This window comes from Cyprinodon tularosa, unplaced genomic scaffold, assembly GCF_016077235.1.
Source record: "Cyprinodon tularosa strain WSP-4 unplaced genomic scaffold, ASM1607723v1 ctg716, whole genome shotgun sequence".
In the NCBI taxonomy this organism is placed as follows: domain Eukaryota; kingdom Metazoa; phylum Chordata; class Actinopteri; order Cyprinodontiformes; family Cyprinodontidae; genus Cyprinodon; species Cyprinodon tularosa.
This window is the reverse complement of record NW_024039470.1, coordinates 381,151-408,310: the sequence shown is the minus strand read 5'-3', so window position 1 is coordinate 408,310 and position 27,160 is coordinate 381,151. Positions and strand designations below refer to the sequence as shown.

General features: G+C 40.8%; 1 protein-coding gene across 2 annotated transcripts in view; it reads right to left on the bottom strand.

The window, feature by feature from the left end:
- prkcz (protein kinase C, zeta) overlaps positions 1-27,160 on the bottom strand; it is a 226,405-nt gene that overhangs the window by 28,739 nt on the left and 170,506 nt on the right. For both annotated transcript variants that reach the window (XM_038269023.1, XM_038269024.1), the window contains 2 exons: positions 26,031-26,110; positions 25,659-25,748 (listed from right to left, as the gene is read on the bottom strand). In XM_038269023.1, coding sequence (XP_038124951.1) covers positions 25,659-25,748; positions 26,031-26,110 — 170 coding nt within the window. The remainder of the gene's footprint in view (positions 1-25,658; positions 25,749-26,030; positions 26,111-27,160) is intronic.

Below are 27,160 nucleotides of genomic sequence, written 5' to 3'. Positions count from 1 at the left end.
TGGTTTACTGTAATTCTTTCTATTAGGAAGTCCACAAACTGTAGTTAAAAGCTTTCAACTGATCAAAAATGCTGCAGCCAGAGTTCTGATGAAAATGAAAAAGAGGGATTCTATTCCTTCTAGTTTAGTTTCCCCTTTCATTAGCTTCCTTTTAAAATCCTCCATATAAAGCCCCAAACCCTGCTTTATATCAGAGATCTGATTGTTTCTTTTTCTCCTAATAGAGAACTCAGTTATCTGACTGCTGGTTAGATAATATCTCCCAGAGTTTCTAAAGTACAATGAGAGTCAGACTGTTTCGTTAGCAATACCCCAAAAGATCTATGTTCTAGATCAGGGATTCCCAAGGTGGATCCTCCAGGACCTCTATCCTGCAGGTTTTAGAGGGTTCCCTGCTTTAGCTGGTGACTGCAGTTAAGCAAAAGCCTGCTAAGCAGCTACCAATGAAAACCAGCTGTACTAAAGCAGGAAAAGCTCTAAAACCTGCAGGACATCGACTTTGAACCTGCCTGTTCTAGATCATAAACAGGGATCAGAATTAAAATGGCTCACTGATGGTAAAATGCAAACGTATAGATAGTTACAGGACATAATCTTAATGTGATTGTTTAAATACTAACTATTATGATGGTAACAGCACTGCTCTCATGAAAAAAAAAAAAGGATGAGATAAAGGCCCCGTCCACACGAAGTCAAACCCTGGCCTAAACGCACAAATTTTTCACCAAACCAGCCTCTCATCCACACGAAGCCGGCGTTTCGGGGGTCTGCAAACGATCTTTTTTTTATTCAGCCTTCAGAGTGGGAAGATTTTGAAACGCCGTTTTCGCGTTTCCATCTTTAAGCTCTGACCGCATTTTTTTCTTACACGCATGCGTCATGGCGTCACCTCTAAACACGCATGCGCGACACAGTATCACAACAACAATGGCGCCGTACTGTGTTGAATGGTTGCTGCTCATGCTACTCACCCTGCTGTCGGGCTTACAACAGAATCTTCTTCTTCTGGAATATCTCCAGGAAGAACAGAGCAATATCGACGACATAGTTCAGCACCTGAATTTGACTGAACCACGAAAATGGACCTGCAGGGCCATTTTCCGGTTTTCCGGTTTGGTTGTTGTATAAATATTACTGCGCATGCCCAACATTTCATTGCCTGTTTTCGCTATTTTTGCTTTGGCACCACAGCGCCACTTACAGGCCTGGCATACATTTTGCAGCGTTTTCATGCATTCGTGTGGACGATCACATTTATTTTACGTCTACGTCTTTAAGACAAACGTTCTGGAAAATATTAGCGTTTCGTGTTCGTTTTGACTTCGTGTGGACGGGGCCAAAGTTTCATGAAACGGAAACATCCAGCGTATATTTTTCTTAAGAAAATTGTGATTTTTGAAAAAAGAAGAATATAGATTTTTTAAGTTGGATGGCCATCTGGGTCATCCTCTAGGCCCGGGACAACCCGGGTTGTCCCCCTCTGCACATTATTGTCAGTAAGGATCAGTTTTAAATCAAGTTTTATGTTAAAAAATTTTTATTTGGAATTCATTTTACCTCCATCTCTGTTTATTTATCTTGTGATAATGCTATTTATTTGGATTATTTTATTATTGTCTTTAAAATACCATAATCTTAAAAAAAATTTTATATTTCTATATAGTTAATCAGATTCATTCACTTATAATTTTTATAATTTGGTAAATCATATACTATTTTTAGGTAGGCAGAACTTTAGTTGCCTTAAAAAATTTTTTTTTTCCTTTACTTGATTCCATTTATGTTTAAGTAGTGCTACATGATGGACATCATGGATGACAGCAGCCACTCTCTGCACACCATCACCAGCAGCCAGAGGAGCCTGTTCAGTGACAGACTGCTGCTTCCCAAGTGCCGGACCAATAGACTTAAGAACTCTTTTGTCCCCCACGCCGTCAGACTGTACAACGCCTCACTGGGGGCGAGGACGCGACACAGGACAGGGGGAAGAGGGAAGGAGTAGCAACACTTGTATTTTTTAACTAATTTTAACTTAATTTAACTTAATACTTTTTTGCCCTGTAAGCTGCTGGTAACCTTAATTTCCGGAGGGAGTCTTCCCAAGGGATCAATAAAGTACCGTCTAAGTCTAAGTTTAAGTCTACTCTAAATAGAGTACTATATTTTGGTATTTCAGACACCTGCATCTAAATCATAGAATTGCATGAACATCTGAAGTTACTTTCAAAAATGTAATATTTATGAGCAGCTATATTTTAATATTTAATTCAATAAAAAGTTAAAAAACATTTTTGCTCCTTTTGCACAGAAACAACTTTGAGTAAAGACCAGGAGATGAAGGAAAGTTAGTATAGGAGTCCTACTTGCTGCACCTGTTTGGCGTTTTTATGCTCATATTACAGATGTAAAATCATTGTGAAGGTCAGAGTAGCTCATTCAGCAGGTTTCAAGATATAGAACTAATTTTGAAATAGAGGAATGCCTCTTGCAAGCTGAAGGAGACCGTCAACATGCTGACAGCAGCGTTGCTAAGCAACAAACAGCAAATTTCAGTACTTTGTTTACTGCTACGGTGGCTTGTTAGGTCCAAAGAGATGCATGATTTTTGCACTTCAGTTGGACGAAGGGCCAAAGTGAGGAAAGAGTTTTGGTCCATTTATAAAGCAGACTTAACATTCAGCTGTGAATAAAGGATTTTAATGTATAAATTAGGAATTTGACTTTGGTTTCTATCGCTCACATTGTATCGGCTTTAGTGCAATATTATTAAGATAAGCAGCAGTATGCACAGGTGAGATGTTCATCAGAGAGACAGCTGGCAGCTCGTCTCGTAGCCTCGACCTGAAGGCATGAGCCCAAACAGTCTGGAACTTGGATGTGTGGCGTCATCAGAGATCTTAGCCGTCTTTTTCTCTGACACTAGACCCTTGCCGTTTCTTAATATGCGTGCTTGTGCATTTTCATGTGCTTGTGTAATGTCAAATGTCAAATTGTGAAATGTCATCAGCCTCTGCCCTAGTACTTTTCCAATTCACAAGAACAGCAGACTGAGAACGGACAAAGTCCCCAGATGTTGTTCTCACCCCTCCCTCTTTACCCAGCATGCATCAGAGGAAACGCGTCTGAGACTGACAGCTGTCCCAGCATGCACTGCGGCAGCAGCAGCTTTCAATGGAGCGGTCACAGCCTTCCCCCAATAAATGAAAAAAGTCTGAATGTATTATCATCTAAAGACTACTAATAGAAGGAAGTGAAATGCAGCTCCAGACAATCCGAGTGCGCGGGGACGTCATGAGTTTGCTTCTGTTTCAATTGACCCATATTTATGATGCATGCTCCCGTTCTCTCATAGTTAAACTTTCCTGTGTTCTTCTCATTAACATGCTTGGCACGGAGGATGGGAGTCCATACTTGCGTTCTTGTGAAATTGGGAAACAGCCCTTGTTCAAATGACAGTGGCGGGAATGTCTAACCTGACAACAGCCAGATGCATGTCTCGCTCCGCCTAGCTCCACTCACATACATCTGGGAACCCGCCATAGGAATTGCCTTTACTGAAGGCTGGGCCTGATCAAAACTCCTTGCATATGATTGGATAAGCCACTTGTCTGTCATCTTTATTGACATGCTATTTCAACCACTCACACCGAAGCTAACCCGTGACGCTGTGAGAGGAGGAGCCATTTGGTAGATCAAGCTCTTGCCAAATCCGGTCAGGAGAAGGGCGAAAACATCGTTTCCACCAACAAAAGCCTTCAAAGCCGTTCTCTGATGTTCTTTTATCAGATAGATTGGACAACACAGAAGAAATAGCAGCATCAATGCTAACGCTTGCTTCCTCAATGCGAGCCGCCATTGTTGTTGGAATCTCCGGTCGCTTCTCCACTTCAGGACACACCCGCCCTGCGTCCTGATTGGACAGACCATAAATTCGGTTGGGGAAATCACTTTCAATGAGCGGGTTCCCAGATGTATGTGAGTGGAGCTAGGCGGAGTGAGCCAACTTCTGAATTTCAAGTCCTGAGAAAGGATGTGATCCACAGTCGAAACATCATGGTGTCGAAGTGACAGCAGCTTTAGGTAGAACCCAGACAGCATCCTATAGTCAGTTCTAGAGGATCCAAAGACCTTCACAAGTTAGGCAGAACATTTAGATCCCTCTGGGATGAGGTCTTTCTCACAGGTGGATGGGTTGAAGGATCCTGATCAGACAGCATTATTTGTCTCTTACATACATATGTTTCAATATGAACTTCACAAAAAGTTAAAGCTGCATCATGCTGTGAAATCTGCTGCTTCAAAAACAGATACACTTCCAAGAAAATACAATATATAGACATTTGAACTGTTTTCTCCAGAGTCGTGGGGGAAAGAAACATACGTTTTTGGCTATTTTGGTCATGCATCTAGAATTCAGTGATTCACTGTGAGAACATTGTCAATATGAAATCACACAGCCTCCATTGGCAAACCTATGTGGTCCAACAGCAAAAATAATACTAAAAGAATAAAGAATATATAATACTTGCAATCACACAAAAGAGACGTCTTTATAAAAGAACGGAGTTAATTTTGTTATTTTGACATTTTCTTGCATTTTTTAACCTTATCCAGCTGAACTGAAAAGAGATTATATTTAAATATATATATTATTAAACACATGAATAGAGAAAAATATTTCTATCATGAAGACCCAGGTTATAAACACGGAAAAGTAAAATATTTCCGATATACTAGCTTTTATTTTATTTCCCTTTAACTTTGAAAGGCTTGAACTAAAGTTCCGGTTCTGATTAGGCAGGACACCTCAGAGTGCAGGTCTGCAACCAGACTCCCTGCTGATGATTCTCAACACGGACAATTTAGAGTAGGAGAGATTCCAGCGCCTCTTTACAAATTAGATAGAAATTGAACTTTATTGATCTCACAATTCAAGAAAATACCTCTCTGCATTTAACCCATCCCCTTTAGGAGCAGTGGGCTGCCACTGTGCGGCGCCCGGGGAGCAGTGTGGGGTTAAGGGTCTTGCACAGAGACCCAGAATGTAGGCTGTGGGGATTGAACGAGGTGCTTGCAACCGTCTCAGAGCACTAGCGCACTGCTCTAACCACTAGGCCAACGCTCCCCCTTAATGAGTTGTGTGTAGATGTGTTTTCCACCATGTGAAGCTGGTATCTCTCAATCTCACAAAACAGCTTTGATTCCTCTTTATCTGCCAGTGACATCAGAGTGTGTGTCTCCAAAGGGCGATTCTGACCCTACAGGTTAGCATGATAAGGTTCCCACCCTCACCTGCTATGCAATTTGCATGGCACCTATAATCCGGACGTTCCTCAAATTAGCATACAGGCCCACAAAGAAAGGGCCTACTCTAGGTTCTTTATCTGCAGTACAGTGTCCCAACTCCAATTAATCCAGGTTTGGTTTGTTTTTTTTCCATCTCTATCTGTGGTCACCCATATCATTAGGAATCCTAAATCACTCTTAGTAAAAAGCATTTTCTCCTTGTTTTATATCATTTCATAAGATAATTAATAATTTTGTAGGTCTTAGACTATTGCTGAATTAAGTTTCAAGTCCTTAAGTATTAAGTCGAAATTAAGCCTGAAGCCTTTTTTCTTACAATGTGTGAATTTTTTAAACTTGAATCGCGTAATTTCTGCTTAACGCTAGGACATCATTCCCAGCTCTAATGAAGCTGTTCTTGATTCTTTGGTTTAAACTTAATGTTTACTGTGGAGCTGTGACTAAACGGAGATAAAGCCATTCCAACCCCACTGTTACTGGGAGCCTACTGTGGAGCTGTGAGACTGACTGCTCTGCCATTTAAAACGACATGTGGCAGATAAAGACGGGGCACAAAGGGCTGTCATAATATACTACAGGCACAAACAAACGTGTCTAGAACAATCTGAAAACAGCTTTGTCAGTTTATGTGATATGTGGCACTGAAAATGTCTTTTCCAAAACCGTTTCAGCAAACTCAAGCTGTCTTTCTGTATTTTTTTTTTTTATGAAAAGCTGTTTTTAACCAAATCTGTTCTTCTGATTATATAATCTAATATGGAGTTCATGTTATAGGCTTTCATCAACAGGCCCCTCCCAGCCACTGCATTATACTGAATCCTCTCCCATTGTTGTCTTAAGAGGATAGTTATGGATTTTCAATCAATAATATTGATTAGAGTCATTATGGACCCAAAACCCTACATCATCCACCTTTCATCCATCCATCCATCCATCCATCCATCCATCCATAGAGGCGGGTTACACCCCGGACATGTTGCGGGTCCATTGCAGGACAACACAGAGACACACGCTGAAGGACAATTTAAAGGTGTTAATTAACCAAACCATGTAACTTCATCTGACTTCATTTCTAAAAGATTTTAAATAGTTCTCAAAGGAGCAAAATGAATCTCGTCTCAGTCAGTGCTTCCACACCCACACAAGTTTCTCTTTGCTCAACCTCTTAATGCCAGGTTTGTTGGGTTCACTGATTAGACATTAAAATGAAAATGAAGAATCTTGAGTTACTGACGGACTGACCAAGCTAAAAATACATTAAGATAGATCTTTTTGTGAAGGGGCTCACATTTTGACTAGTTTGAAGTGAATTGGGCTGTTTTTGTGTGGGCAGTGAAGGTAACGCTGATTTCCAACTCAGCTTTCAGCACCATCATCCCACAGCATCTGATGGGCAAACTGGAACAGTTGGGCTTCAATACACCGCTCTGCTATTGGCTGCTAGACTTCCTCACCAACAGACCTCAGTCAGTCCGGGTCGGACAGAACACCTCTGATGTCATCAGTCTAAGCCCCTCCCCTCAGGGCTGCGTCCCCAGGTTCACCACCAATCACATGGTGAAGTTTGCAGACGACACCACGGTGGTGGGCCTCATCAGAGACGACAACCACCTGGACTACAGAGAGGAGGTGGAGCAGCTGGTGGAGCAGAGATAACAGCCTGATCCTGAAGGTGGAGAAGACCAAGGAGATCATGGTGGACTTCAGGAAGAACCGTCCTAACCACGCTCCACTGCTCATCAACAGCTCAGCTGTAGAGGTGGTCAGCAGCACCACATTCATCACAGACACCCTCACCTGGACTGGAAACACCACCTCACTGGTCAAAAGGGCCCAGAAGAGCTTGGACTTCCTGCGGCGGATGAGGAGAGCCCACCTGCCCCCCCCCCCATCCTCCCCACCTTCTCCAGAAGCACCATAGAGAGCGTTCTGACCAGCTGCCTCACTGTGTGGTGTGGAGGCTGCAGCGCCTCAGACTGGAACAAGGTGAGAACAGCAGAGAGGATCATGGGGGCTCCTCTTCCTTCCATTAAAGACATTTCATCCCAGCGCTGCGTGTCCCGAGCCCGTGACATCATCAATGACCCCTCACCCCCCCACCATGCCCTCTGGTGCCCTCTGGGAAGAGGCTTCACAGCATTCAATGCAGGACCAGCAGGTTCCGAAACAGCTTCTTCCCCACCGCTATTAGACTGCTGAACTGTTGAGAAAACTCTAAATCATGTCACAGATTCTGCATCAGACTGAAAAAACCAAATTGAACTTTAATGTCAATGCATTTTGTGCACCCTGATTTTTTTCTCCCACACTGTTTACATTTGATCACCACTGCACTTTATGGAATGGAAATGTTCATTTACTGTCTAAAAAGCTGTACAAAGCGACATTTCAAAAATAGACTTAGACAATAAAAGTTGTCTAAGTCTAACAAGTCCAATTAAATGCTTACTGTTTGTTCCTACTTGAGTTTAAATCAACCAAACTCCTCATAAACAAACCTGGATGGACTCTGGAATAAAAAGCTTTGAGTTTCACATCATCAAAGACTATTAGGTTAATATTTGTAAAAATATTCATGCCTCCGTTATATGTAGAGTATTTTTTATTCTAAACGTGTTGTAGCTCTTTTCCTATCTATCCGATAATCCTTCTGCACCTTGTCTGTTTCGTCTTTCATGAGTTCCAGCAGAACTTTGGATTGTGGTTCCTGTGCTCCATTAAACACATTAAACCAGCCTAAACGATCCTCCTCCAGTTTCCTTCAGTCTCCCTTTATTCACCAATTTCTTTTTCAGCTTTTTCCTACATACACACTGTCAATTTCACCCCCTCATATCCTGTCCTCGTCTTCCTCCTCTCTGCTCGTGTCTTCCTCGCTCTTTTCCACTTCTTTAATCTCTTCTCATCCCGCTCCTCTCCTCCCAGTCTCTCTGATGTGTCGTCAGGCAGACAGGAGCAGGGAGGTGGTGGTGAATTATACTGATGGGCTGGAACAAGCCCTGCATGCACAAACCCAGCATGTCGCTGAGCCCAGAGGTGAACATGAAAGCAGCTCAGAGACCGGCAGGCTGCACAGCCGCCATCGTCTTCTATTCGCATTGATGCAACAGTCGGCTTGATCTGAAGCAGGTGACTGAGGACACACTAGAGTATACACTACAGCATCACTTAATCAGGCGTTCTTGAGTGATGCTTCAGCCGACAAGCACATGTCCACATGAAGGAGTTTATCACAAGAGTTTGAGAGTTTTTTACATTTGCAGCAGAGGTAAAAACAAGCTCTGCTACAAACATCTATTGATAAAATCCAACGTTCCAAACACTTAAGGATATAAAAGTCCACTATAGGATGATTATCAACAGTGTTGGGGAGTAACGGATTACATGTAACGACGTTACGTAATTTATTTACAAAAAGAGAGTAACTGTAATTTGTTACAGTTACAATGAGAAAATATGTAATTCAGTTACAGTTACTTCCGAAAATATTAAGAATTACAAATTTAGTTACATTTCTTAAAAAATATAAAGAAAAACCTTTGCAAAATATGTACAGTGAACCCTCGCTTTAAAGCGGTTCACTTTTCACGGTCTCGCTGCTTCACGGATTTGCATCATGCATTGTTAAAAAACACACCGGCTCCTTGTCTCTATCATATTTGCCACTCTGATGACCCATCCTGTGCTGGTGGAGCCTCCCTGAGGAACAGCAAGCGAGCGGACGGTTCTATTTCAGCTTAAGCAGCGCATCAAAAATGACAGCCTTCCAGCACTGGAAATTTAAGGAGCATTTCATTTACATCTGTGAAAATGGCTCAAATTTAACCGTGCAGTGCAAGAAGTGTTTGCTGGCAATCAACCTGAACCTGCTTGTGTTAGTCTGCAAACTGCGTCAATGGTAGAGCCTGGGGGAGGAACAGAAAAGAGTATGGCCCGATGAGAGGAGTCTGAGAAAATCTTCCATGCCTGGTGCTGGCATCTCTTCTTGTGGACATCCTGTGATCGCCTGTCAGCAGTTCCCTCTCAGCTTAGTGCTTTTTTAAGGTTCACATTCAGTTCTCAAAAATTAAATGTTCAACATGGGTCAATACTCATTAAAACCTTAAAGTAATCAAAAAGTAATCAAAAGTAATTTGTTACATTACTTTTTAAAAGTAATCAAAAAAGTTACACTACAATTACATTTTAAACAAGGTAACTTGTGACTGTAACGGATTACATTTTTAAAGTAACTTACCCAACACTGATTTTCAAGCATACAGAAATCACCTTTCTATCTTTTCAACTCAACAAGCTAAACATTGGTTTAATGCCACAGGACGCTGGGTTTGGGAGATTTCGCCTTGGTTCTTGGTGGGATGGGATCTGGGTCCACAAAATTCAGTTTATTTCACAACACATGTCATCTCAAGGAACTTTACAGTTCACCAGATCATCCAGTCAAATTGATTCAAAGTGTTCTATCTAAGGAAAACCAGTTGATTGCATCGACGTAGAGGTTTTTCCTGCTGGGATTCCAGCCTTCTTGTCTGATTGGCTGATTGGTCCATGCGCAAGCTGGGTGTCCCTTGGCTGGAATTTTCCAGAACCAGTCTTTTGTTCTCTTTGTGAAAAGGGAGGGGGAGGGTTTAATGTGGTTCATCAAATTGATTTGGCTCCATTGTGGCAATATATTAACCTGACTCGGCCAGATGGATTTGCTCCGCATATCCATCTGGAAACCTTCCGTTGAAGTAATTTTGGGAAGGGGCGAAAATACTGGTTAGCTGATTGGCCTATGTTGGTGATAGACGGGCCAAATAAACCAATCAGATCAACGAAGCATATGACGTATTAACAGAGCAACGACGAAAACACAACCACAAGCCAGGTACAAGCCAATTGATAGATCAAACTCTTGCCGAAACCAGTCGGGAGAAGAGCAGAAACATCTTTTCCTCTGAGAAAAGCCTCCAGAGCAGTGTTTTGCTCTTCTTTCAGTGAAGAAATACTCTGTAATTCCGATAAAACTTGCTCGATAGCAACGCTAACGCTAGTTTCATTGGCTGAAGCCGCCATGTTCTTTAGACTGAACTGTCACACCTCAACCCGCCTCCAAGCCAAAGCTGATTGGACGTTCGTTTGGTTTAACGGCTCCAATTTTTCTTTAACGGAGAGTCTCCAGACTGATTAGCGAGTGAAACCTTGAAAGCTCGCGAGATCAGGATGGTCTCACGAGGCTAGTAATATATCCCAACATGATCCGTTGATTATTCCTTGCTCACCAGACTTTTCCTTTAAGAAATTAACACTCATGGCCCATCCTCAAATCAGAAAAAAAAATTTTTTTAATCTATCTCCTGTTAGGTTTATTTGTCAAAGAAATAATCCTAAATTCCAGTTACATTACGTTTGATATGGACCAAAAGCAGGAAACTAAAGCCTATTAAATAATCTATAAACATATCTAATAAAGGAATTATGACAGTTGGAAAGCAGTTTAAGGCCTAAAGAACATGAAGTACTTCAAATAAACTCTCCTGTCATAAATTTAAGAAAAGATCAGTTGGAGCCAAATTACAAGTTTTAGTTTTCTTCTATTTGCCTGCAACTAAATCTGACAGATCATGTTGCAACAGCAACAGCTGGCGTTCATCCAATGACAGAAGTACTCCGGTCAAAGGAGTGGTTCTACCCCGAGAAAAGTTATTTGATAAATATTTCACATTACGTATTATGTATACTATGTACGCGTTTGGAGATGCGAAGACGAACTTGGGTTGGCTTTGGGTTCCAGAGACAAAACTTTATTCTTAATATGGAGAGAAAAACTATAATAAATACACAATCTGCTTTAATAGAACAAAAAAATATAAATCCCACTCTGCAATCAAACCATTAGACTAGATTAGGTAATCAGCAGCCAGAAGTTCAGAGTGTACAAGCGCCAAAGCTCCCACACTGAGCAGTGGGAAAACAGGCTGGAAAAGCCAAAAGAAGCAACACTTTCTGCCCTTAAATCAGGAATTTGTCTCCAAACCTGACAGGCCTGACACGCCTCTGCTGCTCTTACTGCATATTAATATTCATCAGACATTTCCTCAGAGTGCTGTGGCTTTTCTCTCTGAGAAGATGACACTTTTGAATATCATTTACCTGTCTCTCGCCTTTATTTCCTCTCCAAATGCACTGTTCTTCGCTGCCAAAGAACTGTCAGCTTGATGAGTTCTGAGAAGAAACTGATCATCTGGAAGCAAAATAGTTGGATGGCATTTCTTAGGGGCTCCGAGAGCACATCTGTGCAGGAAACAGGATGTACCACACGCTGCCGAAGAATCAGAGGCAACATTGCAAAACACTATTAATGCCGAAAAAATATAAGTTACTTTCAGACCAAAAATAAAGTTTATGAAACCTGGTTTATGAATGAAAAACTTCATTGTTTTATAGTTTTCAGAATTATAAGTCGACAGAGACGAGGACGTAGCGCAGCTAAATTTAAAATGATGATTGAAGTCATGGAAAATTATTGTGGAAATTCCATAAAGTTTAGGGGTTTCCAAGATTTGAAGATGTTTCTCCACCTCTCCAGGAAGCTTTCTCAATTCAAATGTCTGCATCCGCAGTGAGTTTGAGTCTTATATAGACAAGGCCTTGTATCGCTTGCTTTTTGTTTTGTCATTATAAAGACTCAAACTCACTGCGGATCCAGACATTTGAATTGAGAAAGCTTCCTGGAGAGGTGAAGAAACGTCTTCAAATCTTGAAAACCAAGTCCAGTGGATTTTTTATTTTATTTTACGGACTATGACCTGGATGGCTGAGAATCTTCATCAGCATATTGTGGAAACTTTTTTGAAGGATGCTAGTGGTTCATAGGTTTCCTTGAGACCATTTCTTGGCTACTTTTCTGGCTAGCTTTCATTGTTACAGGCTGCTGCTCTTTTTGACAAAAAAAAAAAAAAAAACGCTGCCCACTGCTATTGCAACTCTGGGAACTCTCATATAATTGGATAATGAACCAGGAAGTAAAACACGGGCTACACAGGTCATCGAAGTAGTTCTGGATGGTACCTCTAGGGTTGAAAGAAGAATGAATTGACTCAAACTTAAAGAAAGATTGTTCTTAAGCAAAATGCAAACACTGTGCGATTTTTTCAATCGTTGCATGCAGCTACAGGTCATGCTGTAAGACGAAACCGCAGGGTTTAAAAGTTCACAGCTCACGATGTATTTGCTCACACTGGACGTCTAAAAACCACGGTGGACTCACCTCCGCAGTGAGCTGGCGCTCTGACTCATCTATCAGGAAGCCAAACGAGTAGAAGAGGAATATGATTCTCACTAGCAATTTTGTGCTGAAAGCCCTAAAAAGATAACCTGACTCCACCAGATGGATTTGCTCTGCATATCCATCTGGAAACCTTCCGTTGAAGTAATTTTGGGAAGGGGCGAAAATACTGGTTAGCTGATTGGCCTATGTTGGTGATAGACGGGCCAAATAAACCAATCAGATCAACGAAGCATATGACGCACTAACAGAGCGACGGCGAAGAGGAGCCAATTGATAGATCCAACTCTTGCCGAAACCAGTCGGGAGAAGAGCAGAAACATCTTTTCCTCTGAGAAAAGCCTCCAGAGCAGTGTTTTGCTCTTCTTTCAGTGAAGAAATACTCTGTAATTCCGATAAAACTTGCTCGATAGCCACGCTAACGCTAGTTTCATCGGCTGAAGCCGCCATGTTCTTTAGACTGAACTGTCGCGCTTCTCGTTGCGTCACACCTCAACCCGCCTCAAAGCCAACGCTGATTGGACGTTCGTTTGGTGAACGGCTCCAATTTTTCTTTAACGGAAAGTAGCCAGACTGATCTGCGAGTGAAACCTTGAAAGCTCGCAAGATCAGGATGGTCTCACGAGGCTACTAAAAAGAAAAGGCGACAACATATTTGGACAAGGACATGGCTGAGCAAATGTGGCTACTACGGTCTGTCAATTTTGAAGAACTCCATTTTACTTGAACCCCATCATGCTTCTGTGTTTTCGTCTGAGAGGAAGAAGAAGAATCCTTGTTTGCGCACTCATTGATTTGCCCAGGACCACCTCACGACGGCGGAGTGAATTTTAAAGATGTTTGATTTTCTCTGACCTTACAATTCCTGATTGGGAGGTGGTCATGAGAGGCTGATTGGCCTTTGTTAGTCCCTGAATGCTACACAACGCATGATGCACTACGAGGTTGACAGTCGGCCCAACTGAAAAAATTGTCGCACGACTGGAAAATCGTTCCAAACAGGGCAAAAAAATCGTACGGTGTATGCCTGGCTTTACAGAACCTTACTTTCATCTCAGGTGAAAAATTTGAATAAATTTGGTTAATTTTCCTGTAAATTTCATACTTATTGCTCCTTTAACTTCATAGCCACACCTAATTTTTCATGTTTCACGCTGAGATCTCATAATCTACCACGCTGGGCGGAGGGTGAATCTCCTCTGGTCTGTAATCCACCATTATGAAGGGAGCACTGATTAGGTCACAATCATTTTCCTCTGCTTTTAAAACCTGCCGCCTGATTATCCGCTTGTGGGAAAACTCAAACAATGTAGCTTGAGAAACTAGCTTAATTGGTCCTAAATGAAGAGCTGCTAATGTGTCGGGTTCTATCGTATTTTCTAGAGTACTTTGCAAAGGTTTTATCTAACAACAGATTTCCTTTGCCAGAAATAAAAAGTAATGTTGATAAAACATGTCCTCCTAGTTTTCTGAAGGTTTTTAAGAGATTTAGTTTGGACTTTTCATTTTTTATTTTTTGACTGCTTGTTTTGACTGCTTGTTTCTTATGATATAAAAGGACATCCCTATTGGAGGAAGATAAGGTTGCATCCTGTTGTTGATGTTTTAATTTATGTCTCATCCAGTGAGAAACAGCAAACGGTTTACGGCTTTCTGCAACCTTTAGAGACAGTCCCACAGCCAAAAACAAACAGCTGGTGGTTTGTTAAAGTTCATGCATATACTAGAATTAAGGAGAGTGAAGTGCCCCCTAAAAGCCCTGATTTAAAATTCTTCAATGAGATGACACTTATTAGTAAGCAAAGCGATGAGACATAAAAACACTGACATATGACTCAGGCTGCAGCCCTCTGACCAAACTCATAATGAATCGTGAACTGGCTGGAGTCAAACACTGATGGTCTTTGGCACTCCTAAAGACCTTCTTTGATTCTGTGGTGGCACCAGCCATATTCTAAGTTGTGCTTATGTTAAAACAGCAACTTATCTGGAACTGAGAGGAAGCGTTTGGATAACAAAGAGTATATTTTATTTAAAAAGCAACATAATAGAGTTTAAACATAAATGCTGTCACTTCATTCCCAGTACCTGATTATGGCATATTGATAATTCACCTCTGCTAAGTCCCATAAAACCCCATGTACACTAGCCCCCTGAAATCGATCAGTGATGATTTCCGACCGAGCTTGGATCAGTTAACCGTACCTGAGTGAAGTTGGCCCCCCCACCTTCTTCAAATCAGACAAAATTAGTGTCAAACGTTTGTGCAAAAACGTAGCTGAGTTAATTGACACCGATTTCGTCTGATTTGAAGAAGGGGGGGGGGCTGGTTGACCTTTGATGACCTCTAGAAATATTTCTTTACAGGTGCTGGTCATAAAATTAGAATATCATGAAAAAGTAGATTGATTTCAGTAATTCCATTTAAAAAGTGAAACTTGTATATTATATTCATACATTACATACAAACTCATATATTTCAGATGTTTATTTTGTTTAATTTTGATGATTACAAATGACAACAAATGAAAATCTCAAATTCATCATATCAGAAAATTAGAATATTGTGAAAAGGTTCAAAATTGATGGCCCCTGGTGCCACACTCTAATCAGCTAATTAACTCAAACCACCTGCAAAAGCCTTTAAATGGTCTTTCAGTCTAGTTCTATAGGCTACACAATCATGGGGAAGACTGCTGACTTGACAGTTGTCCAAAAGACGACCATCGACACCTTGCACAAGGAGGGCAAGACACAAAAGGTCATCGCTAAAGAGGCTGGCTGTTCACAGAGCTCAGTGTCCAAGCACATTAATAGAGAGGCGAAGGGAAGGAAAAGATGTGGTCGAAAAAAGTGTACAAGCAAGAGAGATAACCGCACCCTGGAGAGGATTGTGAAACAAAACCCATTCAAAAATGTGGGGGAGATTCACAAAGAGTGGACTGCAGCTGGAGTGAGTGCTTCAAGAACCACCACACACAGACGTATGAAAGACATGGGTTTCTGCTGTCGCATTCCTTGTGTCAAGCCACTCTTGAACCACAGACAGCGTCAGAAGCGTCTTGCCTGGGCTAAAGAGAAACAGGACTGGACTGCTGGTGAGTGGTCCAAAGTCATGTTCTCTGATGAAAGTAAATTTTGCATTTCCTTTGGAAATCAAGGTCCCAGAGTCTGGAGGAAAAGAAGAGAGGCACTTCATCCACGTTGCTTGAAGTCCAGTGTAAAGTTTCCACAGTCAGTGATGGTTTGGGGTGCCATGTCATCTGCTGGTGTTGGTCCATTGTGTTTTCTGAGGTCCAGGGTCAACGCAGCCACATACCAGGAAGTTTTAGAGCACTTCATGCTTCCTGCAGCTGACCAACTTTTTGGAGATGCAGATTTCATTTTCCAACAGGACTTGGCACCTGCACACAGTGCCAAAGCTACCAGTACCTGCTTGAAGGACCATGGTATCCCTGTTCTTAATTGGCCAGCAAACTCTCCTGACCTTAACCCCATAGAAAATCTATGGGGTATTGTGAAGAAGAAGATGCAATACACCAGACCCAACAATTCAGAAGAGCTAAAAGCCACTATTAGAGCAACCTGGGCTATCATAACACCTGAGCAGTGCCACAGACTGATCGACTCCATGCCACGCCGCATTGCTGCAGTAATACAGGCCAAAGGAGGCCCAACTAAATACTGAGTGCTGTACATGCTCATACTTTTCATGTTCATACTTTTCAGTTGGCCAACATTTCTATAAATCCTTTGTTTTTTTTGGTCTTCAGTAATATTCTAATTTTCTGATATGATGAATTTGAGATTTTCATTTGTTGTCATTTGTAATCATCAAAATTAAACAAAATAAACATCTGAAATATATGAGTTTGTATGTAATGTATGAATATAATATACAAGTTTCACTTTTTAAATGGAATTACTGAAATCAATCTACTTTTTCATGATATTCTAATTTTATGACCAGCACCTGTATATCTTTAAAACAATAGCAGCACAAACGAAAATGTTTTTTTGCACAAACCAGCACAAACGTAGCAGAAACGTTTGACACTAATTTTGTCTGATTTGAAGAAGGTGGGGGGGCCAACTTCACTCAGGTGTTAAAGCTGCAGTCTGCAACATTGAGAAAATCCTCAATGGCGTAGTCACTTTATCAAGAAATAGCCGACTTTAAATCTGTGTCGAAGCAGCAGAGCCTCAGGACTTCTAGGCAGGCCGATGTGGGCTGGGTACTCAGCCTGGATGTGGAGTGGGAGCTCCAGCTAACTCTCACCCATGTCAGCTGGTCGGTAATCAATAGTTAAAAAGTTATATAAATAAAAAAATTTAATTAAGCTGGAATTCACACCTCAATTTACACCTTAAAACTTTATCTGTGTATTCCTTCAGCTAGATCAGTCTGGATGCTTTTTTTTTATTTATTTTTTCTGACTGCTTATCTAATTAAAGGGCTGGTTATCCTCCCCTCAGCAGTGTGTCACAGTGAGCTTGACGCAGACATGTTTGATTTATGTTCAATTTTGAGCGTAGTCTGCGCTATACGCTGTGGGTCTAGATTCGGCCGAGGCGGTGAGGAAGTGGGGGCAAGTTTGTGCAACAATGGAGGGATATGAGGGAGAAAAAGAACGGGGATCCAGGTGGAAAAGGGTCCCAGCGTTCTTGCGCAGCTCGCATTTCTAGCGGGTCAAACTTCCCGCGTTGTTTTCCGCAATTGCGGTCATAAAAACAAAACAAGCCGGCCTCCTGTCTGCGGCACTGTCTGTGGTCACCTACAATTTGGGAGAGGTGCTGTAGATTGTCTGCGGAGGGGCGGAACTAGGGCTGGGTATTGTTCAAAAATTTTCGGTACCGGTACCAATACCGATACCTTCACTTCGATACCGGTTCCTGAACGATACTTTTTTCGATACCAGTTTTATAATATCAATTCGAAGAAAAAGAAAATTACTCAACATAAAAAAGTACAAATCTTGAGTTTTATTTTAAGCTCTGATTTTTCCATTTACATTTTTCCTCTTATATATAAAAAAAAAAAAAAATCAGTGTCTAATATTCACTGTAACATTGTGAGGACCTTTTTACTTAGCAGTTTGACTTTAGAAAAATTACCATGTCTGACAAACAAGCCCGTTGAATGGGATCCTATTGACAGCGCACCGCTGGTATGGGGGGGTCTGAGCGGCTCCGACAGAAAGAATATTGGAAGGCAGGATGAACTGACTGCACTGATTAAGTTTTCAGGTGGATTTTCCCACTTACAAACATAATAAAACTACTTTATTCCCACTGATCACAGCAAATATAGCTGCAAGGCAAATAAAGGATAGAGTAGCTCCGCCCAACGCGCATCAGAGCCACTTTTGCACCGCGCAGCCAGAGCAGCAAAGCTTCTTCAGCCGCGCGTCAGAAGCTGGTACAAGCAGCAAAAAAGGAAGCAGCAGACGTGATTTTGCTTCTCCTGCTGCGTCCAGTTTGAAATTGCAGCATTATTACATTATTACAGCATTACTCCGCTCTGGCTTTGCTCTGCCCACGGGCTGCTGAGAGGAGGATGGTCGCGCTGGTTGCGGTCCGCTCTTCTTGCAGTCAAACACCGAGCAACTTTCTGCTCTTAAATTGCTTACGTCTACTCTACACTATTAGCATCAGTCTTAATAAAGTGAAGCCGCACTTTTGACCTGGGGGGCATTTTAAAGGAGTTCCGCAACGCTCACAACCAGTTCACAACAGATACACATCAACCCTGGCTGTAGGCGGGACCACCTGTGTATTTTTCCTGGATGACGCAATCACGTTAAGTGTTACAGCCAATCACCGAAACTTGGTACCGAAAGACTAGGCATGTTTCGATACTCGGTAGAACCGAAGCATTTCGGTCGGTACCATAAAAGACCCGAAGTTCGGTACCCAGCCCTAGGCGGAACGTCTTTGAGTTCACTGCGACACCTACGCAGATGACCTAGTTTCAAAGCATAAATCAGCCTTAATAGAACCGAGCAGTGGTATCAGAGGAAACAGACAGAGCCATTAAACCCAGTGAGGGGCCCTGGGATTTTGCACTGCCTGTATTATCCCGTATCGACTGAAAGTTAATATAAACGGTTCATGAAGTATTTGGTGAAAAACTGTGAGTGCCACAATATAAAATTTAAAGTTTGGCTAAAATTTTAAAAGATCTACATTATTTAATGTTAGATTTAATGTTGGTATTAATTTGAAACTTATATGCCACACCTTTGAATTAAATATTTGGAGTTATTGAGAAATGATGTGATGGATAACTTTTTCTTCTTCTATAAAGAAGAAATATACTTTCTTCTTACACAAACTTGTAAACCTAGATCAGTAGAGTGTATTTATTTATTTATGGATTATTTATGGATCTGTATAAATAAACATTTTTATTTTTCCAAATTCTATTCTCACAGGGCTGCAAGGGAGATTTAGAGTTGGATGCTGTCTGTTGTCTTATGCGGATCTTTTCATTGCCATTGCACTGTCTAGAGCGTCTACTTGATGTAAATATATGCTTATGTGGACATGGACTTTAAACAATAACCTTTTGACAACTTTGCTTTATAAGCCTCTATCCATGATCCAGTCAGTGGCAGATTTTTGAAAGCCACCATGCGAGTTGATATCCAGTGTTCCTTCCTTGTCTGCCTGTCTATTCATGTCTTGCTCTGTTTTCTGATTTCCCCATTTTGCCTCGAACTTACCGGTTTCTCTTGCCTGCTGGCTGATATTCTGGACCGTTTTTAGCTATTGATTACTCATCTGATCACAAGCCCTTCTGACTTTTTAGCCTGAATCTGCCTCCATGCTTTTGACCCGGCTTCTGTTCTCTGACCACCAATTCAAGCCCTGTCCTCAAATCTGTTTGCCAGTGAGTGCATGTAAATTGTCAAACCTGTTTTCTGACCATCAAGACCAGCCAAGCCTTGTTCATCGAGACACCTTCAAAGATCTGTCAGTGACTGTCACTGTGAATAGAGCTGGTCTGTCTCACCTCCTCTTCACCTACGGTCAACTATCAATATTGATGTGCTGTTAACCAAAGGATTTACTCTTTTTACGTTTATTAAATGTTAAAGTTTATGTATGGTTGAACTCCCTGTTCCTCAGTTTGTCTGGTCATTACATAGGCTTTAAATCTTGGGGCTTTCAGTGGAAAATGGTATTGTGACTGAATATACTGTCCAAATGCTATATTTATGGAAAATTAGCAAAGATGCAAAGGCCATCTCTGTTAAAGGATGTGCCACTAAATCAGTGCAGGTGGTGCGAAACAGAAAGACTGGGACAAAAATATTGTCACTGTTGGACAGGGTCTCCCATCCCATCCATGAAGCTGTTGCAGAGCTGGAAGCTGAAGGCTGTTGCACCTTAGGTGCACAAAGGAATACAACTACAGATCCTTCCTCCCAGGTGTTGATATGCTTTATGATCTCTACTGATGATCTCAATAAATGTTTACAAATGCGCTTTTAGTTTCTGAAGTATTTGCTATTTGAAATTTCAATCTGCTCTAGAAGTATTTTCTGCATGCTTTTATTCACCCATTTTTAAATTTTATTTGTCAGCAGGCTGCTGTTTTTCACTTGTATCCTCCTAGGTTTTTTTTATCTTAACATGTCCTTTATTATTTGCCCTACAGTCCATGTATGTTTTTTTTTGTTCATGTTCTTTTTATATTTTATATCAGCTTTCATCAAGTTGCTTTTTCACAGACAACTTCACTTTCCCCATTGTGGGACAATAAAGGCAATATCTATTCTTATCTCTTGTATTTAATTAACAACAGATGCTGATCAGGTTGATGCTATGCATGCAGATAATCTACATCATTTATGTTAATCTGTCAGCTGGCCGAGCTTCCACTCCCCTGCATAAAGACCAGCTAATTCTGTTTATGAGCTCCGGTACTGAATCAATGAGAGGACGTACCCAAACACATGACACTAAAAAAAATATGAGCAACTAAAATCACTCATCATTGAACATCAGTTTCTAGTGATGACTGGAGATAAATTCGATGATTGATCAAACAAAAGCGCTCAATTGCTACTTACCATAGATAACAAGGAAGGTTCTCTTGTCATAAGGTTGAATGTATCGTTTTTGATGGTGTCAGACACGCTGGGTCAATGGTTTTCCACAAAAACTATACCTCAGGTATTACAGAAACTATCCAGTAATAGCAGCAGTTTGGATGAAAATGTCTTGCTAATGCCAGCGGTCAGAAAAGAAGAGGCCGATTGGTTCTAGGTGTCAGAAACGCAACAGCAGCTAAAACAAAGAACCAATATATGCAGAAAACCATCTCTGAACACGCATGTATGTTGCTTCTGTATTTACACACCTTCACTGATATTAGACAATATTGATTAGGAAAAACACTTCTGGTCATTGAAGTCTCTGGACTGTTGGGTCAGAACGGTCAAACGTCATAGAAACATGGATCCATTCTGCCCTACGTTAGAGGAAAAGTCCGGTCAGCACGGAATAATCATTAGATCATTATTTATAGCAAAAACTGAGACATTCATGGTGATTTTATGAATTTAGTGTTAATCATTTATGCCCAAATATAGTAGCCCCTCCCTCCTGCCATCTTCCAGCAGTGACGTCACGGTGCGGTAAGCCTAGCGCCATTCTCCCCGCTTTACAAGCTAAATCAATGGGAACTACTAGACACATCTGCAATCAACAACAATTATTGAAGATTTCCAGAGGACTTCACCATTGAAATTCACCAGAGCTATAGTGAAACTGACAATGCCCACGTGCATGGCAGCTGGATGCTGGAATACATCGGGTAAAAGTTAAAAGAAAGAATTAATTTCACCTTTCCTCCAGGGACGGGTTGGTCGTTGGATCGCCAACTTGAAGAGGGAGGATTTGCCATCGAACTTCCGGCCAGAGAAAAAACCCGTAATATGTAGCCAACATTTGGAAGAAGAATGTTTTCAAGATGACTTGGATAATAGCGTGTTGTGACAAACACCAGATACAGCACTGGGACTTGATCAACAGCCGATACCGCACCGTGACGTCACAAACCAGTAGGTGGCAGTAGTGTTCTTTGACAAACATGGATGCCTCCAGTAAAGCACATTCACATGAAAATTACTCTTATTTAAAACACTGATTATATATTGAACAGTATGTAAAAAATTTGATATTGAAAGTACTTTGAGAAGTTTGAATTCTGAATATGGCTGGACTTTTCCTTTAATGGCTAAGGCCGCTGTAGTGTTTTGTATTGTGTGATGTAAGATGATGCTTGATCAGTGACATCACTTAAAGCTACAGTGTGTAATAATTACAGGGATATACAGTCAGAAATGTAATATATTATATATAACTATGTTATTTATCATCATCTACGAGCTCAGCCTCTTAACCTTAATATTTGCGTTGCCTTAGAATTCGTTATTTATAATTACATAGGAGCGGGTCTTGCAGCCATGGAGGCAGACATCTTTGCGCCATGGCAGCGCAGAGCCAACAAACTAGTGATGGCGAGATCGCCAAAACGTCACAACGATGTAGAAAAAATAACGGGTATATTTATTATCCTAAGTCTACATGAAATCTATACCCTACACAGACTAATGAAATACTATCTGTAAAATTATCTATGTAAACAAACCTCATCACTTGAGAAGGTAGGTGATGCGGACGTCGTGGAAGACATTTTGTGCCGTAACGCTCGCCGTACTGTTGGGGGGGAGAAGCAGTGGAGGGGAGATGTTCATGTTGCTGCAGTCTGACCGCTAGATGTCGCTAAAAGTTACACACTGTAGCTTTAAACAAACAATAATAAACAACAAAAGGTCAGAGAACAGCTGACCCCTTTGTCATTAAACTATTGGTTATATTTTATTTATAGCAGACGCAGAGTGTCTTTTTTAGCTTGCCTAAGTCTGAGATCTTAAAAGGAGGCCGATATTATCCCATAATTCTGTCTGAAATCGGACCGATATTCAATACTGAATTGAGACATCTCTAATAAGAACCATAGATAATTCATGCCATGCCGTATTTATGTCCTCAGAGATTGACTATTCTAACATCAAGATGAGAAATACTTTTAAAACTCATTAAGTTTTTTAATAATAACGGTCACTGTTTTATTCCTTTTATTATGTTAAAAATGTTTTCTTTAGAGGGGTATAAGGAAATGCTTCTGATTGGTAATTCTCTTTTATTAGCCTTGTTGCTTCACCCAGAGAGAAGACAGGGTGCATGAGTGTTTAGAACTATATCATTGAACCCCCCCCCCCCCACTTCAGATCATCAACAGGAGGGTGTGTTCTCCGTGTTCAGGGCCTTCCTATGTACAGCAGCAGAGCCAGAGAATGGAGGCTGATTAAGGCGCTTCAGAATGTAGAATGACAGCTGTGCAGCGTTCTGCAGCTCTGAGCTGACTCACATTAAATGTGGGCGTGCATTCTTTGTTGTTTTTAGATGAATTTTAAGTGAACCGTCAGGCTGTGGAGTCAAAGCAAAGATTGTCTATGAGCAGCAGTCTGTCAGGAAGCAGCACGGACTCATAACGCTCCAGAAAACCTGAAGTGCTGCCTTTTCTTAACAGGAGTCAATGATCATTTCAAGTTTGTTTATTTAATGTTACCGTTTGAAAAACTGAGCTAAATCAATTAGACAAGGTTTTAATTCTAGTTTTAACTTGATGATGGCGCTCTATGTGTGCATGTCATTACTGTTTAGGGACTCAGTCATTCAGATTATAGGAATCTGGAATGTATTTTCTTTGTGGATGATGTTCCTCAGTGGTACAGATGCATAACAGATACCAAAAGGGATGGACATCTTTAATACAGAAAGAATACCACAAACACTTTTTAATTGGAACAAGACAAGAGGAACCAACACTGCTTTGAGGATTCTACCATAGTCACCTACTTTCCTTTTAGAGGACAACTTTTCAAAGAAAGGTCAGAGGAACCTTCTCTGTGTTTTATCAGGTTCCTCACAGACAATGTTCAAATAAGGGCCAATAATACATCATCCTGATCCACCTGGACAGACCTGAGACATATCCCTGGACCCTGTGTCTAGGATTTGGCACCAGGGATTGATAATCGATTGGAAGCATTTTTCATCTTTTAACTCTCCGTGAATTGTTTGATTTTTTTATTCCAGATTTTTTTGTTTCGTCACTCAGTTTAAAACTGTGGCAGTTTTAAAGGCGTCATAGAATGCAAAAAAACAAGTTTCCATTGTCATAGATGAATAACGATAGTTCAGTGGGTGAAATTAATGACCAGAGAAGTTCAAATCCCATCGACACCTCTTTTCTCTACAAATCTGCAAAAACGAAGCCCCGAAATTATTTCCATTTAGGGATGTTGCCTTATTTGGTTCTGGCCTGGACTTTTGTCACGCCCAAAAAATGACATACAGACCAGCCCACTGGTTCACTGCCCAAGAACATGAATAGAGGTAGATGGATGACAGCAGTTTAGCTGTTTAGCCTACAGTTGGGTTTACTTCTACAAAAATTACAGAGCAGGCAGTTTCTCTATTGAAAATTATCCAAAACCACGGGCGTAAATGCAGTGTTTCAGGCTCCACAGAGAAAGTTTTCACAGTCTTCCCAAAGACTCGTCCAGCATGGATTATTTTTTATCCCTGCAAAGTTTGATGCTCAACTGTTCATTTGCTCGAAGCATTTTACCGAAGACAGCTTCAAAATCTTGTTTGATCAGTTCAAAACAGGATTTGCTAAACTTCTTTTACTGAATCTATGACGGATATTAATATAATTCAATTTAATCTATGATGGATATTGCCTGAATCCACACTGTAAACATCTAATTTGACCTAAAGTATTCAGAGGTAAAAGCATGATGATTAATTGAGTTAATTATTATAGCGCAGTAGTTTTAGATAAAAGAACGGAGACTAGATTAAAAAATACAGATTTACTTGGACTGACGATTTTCCTAAAAATTGAAATTGGGATTATTTTATCCAGAATCATGATTTTATTTTGATTTTTCCTTTCCAAAAACCCCAGCTTGTAGATGGTTGACCCCGGGCCTTCAGTTTTGAGAAATCTAGCTTTCCAAGAGTCCATTGTTGTAGAACTTTACTGTAACCTTCAACCTGCATGTATGGATCTGCATGCTAACTACAACTCTCTCTACCTGTCTGTGAGGCCATGACCGCACTTCAAGCACTTTACTGCACCCTAAGGGCTGGAGGGGGAAATTTTAAGTTTGTTAAATACCATGCAATTAAAATTCAGCACCTCTTCGACTTAAAAATTGTGGTTTGTTAAATTGTGATTATATTGCAAATGCTAATAAGTTCCCAACCCTCATATTTACATTATATTACTGTCCTGTTTTGTAGTCCAGGGCGGAATAATCAGCAGCTTTTTGCAGCGTTAGCTGTGGGGAAAGTAGCAGGTCACCTCTCCGCTCTTTGCTGTGACCAAGATGCCTGTGAGACAGTGCTGAGGGCAGCAGGGCGAGACTTACAGCAGGTCTAACTGATAGATATGTCAAAGATCGCTGCTTTCAAGTGAAGTCTCTAAAGTTCTCAAAAACACAGAGAAAGGTGACTTGATTTGTCTCCTATTAAAAAATAAAAAATAAATAAAAAGTCCTAAGCAGTTAAATTCACTTTAAACTGTGGTTGTGATTAGAGCACAAATGGACATTAAGCTATATCACTCCCATTACATTTAAACCTATTTTTAATGCCTTCTAAAGGTTTGGCAACTTGTATTCTGCTGTGGCGCTACGCCATGCTACATGAAACGGAAATACTGAGAGGAGACATGAAGAACAGTCAGAGTTTTAAATTTTACCCACAATCATCAAATAATCAGAAGGAAAAACTAGAATTATGTCCCTCTGTGTGGAACAGATCTAGGAGATTTTGAACTGAATCTTTAATATCCGTTAAGATGTTAATCCTTTCCTTGAACATGACTTTTCTTTAGGAACAGCAGTTCACATTTGATCAGTTAAACCTTAAGCTGGACGTAAAACAAAAAGCCCCCAATGCTTTTCCCAGCTCTCACTGGTTGGGTTCTTACCTGGTCCCAGTCTATACTGCGGAAAAATGTGTGTGACTTGATATCTGTGTAGCCTGTTTGGACCTGGCAACCCAGGCGCTCCTTGGGATCCTGTTGGGAGCAGAAACTGGTTAGCGTCCCGCTGACACAAACAGGCAACAGTCCAGGGTTAAAGTCTGCTTCATAGTTTACATCAATCCTTCTGCAGGAATGTGGTGCAACAACATTTCCCTTTTGTTCCCTCATGGCCTTTCTGTGATTGGGTGCTGAAATGAATGTTGTATGAAAAATGACTGAATAACAGAGGTTTGTCCAGAACACGGCAGCTGGAACTACGCGCTGCAGAGCTCCCTGCTTCACACTGGGGTGGTGGTGGGAGTGGACTGCTCTCACCTTGTTTAGAAAGCCTTTGAGCACGCTGGCAGCTTTAACCGACAGGGACCTTGGGATGCGAATGGGCTTCTCGAGGATAACTGTTGACAGAAAAGAAGAAGGGAAGCAACAGGGAAGAAAGAGGGAGAGACAATGAAGGAGCGGTGGTGAGCTGGGAGCAGCACACTGTAAAAAACTGAAATCTAAATAAGAAAGAAATCTAAGTTGTGTAAAATAAACTTCTTCTTTTTTTTAGCAGGACTCTTTCAGCCTTTAACGCTGCAAAAAGTGTAAATCTAAGTCATTTTTTCTTGAACTTATGAGGTGAGACACTGCCAACAAGACAATTTACATTTAAAATAAGAAAAAATAACTGCATTGTCTTATTTCGAGTGAATATTATCTAATTTTCTTATTAAATACTCATTTCATTGGCAGATCATCTTATTTTCCTACTCAAATTAAGGGTAAATACACTAAATTTAAAAACTTTTGACTTATTTCTAGATTGGTTTTGCAGTGCATGACTCAACCTTCCAGTAAGGGACCAAGTACTTCAGAAACGTTTTAGAAAGTACAAAATGTCTTAAATTAAATGTATTTTCCCTTAATTTGAGGAAGTAAATAATATGATTTACCAATGGAATGAGTATTTTTTTAACTCTTAAAATAAGATATTTAGATAATATGCACTTTAAATAAGACAATGCAGTTATTTTTCTTATTTTAAATGTAAATTGTCTCATTCAAATGACAAAGTGTCTCACTTATCTCCTCAAATTAAGAAAAAATGACTTCCATTCATTGCAGTGTGTCATGAGTGGAGGACACAAGGAGAACATGGTTCTGTTCTCTGCATCACCTTCTAGGCTCCGCTAATAACCTTGGAACTCTGAATGAAAACAGAATGAATGGATAAAGGATTTTTGTCATTCCTTAAAAGCTCACTTCAAGGATTTCCAAGAGATTGAAACTAAATTTCTGTTCAAGGTCATGTGATAAGAGCATTTTTCCCCCTCATGGTTCTGAATTACACCCTGACAAGTAGGGCTTAGCTCTTTAAACACTCCAACTGGAGCGACTACATTTTAGCTGTTTAAAATGATGCAGAGGATGGCTGATGGACACGAGGCGTTTCAGTTTACAGCCAT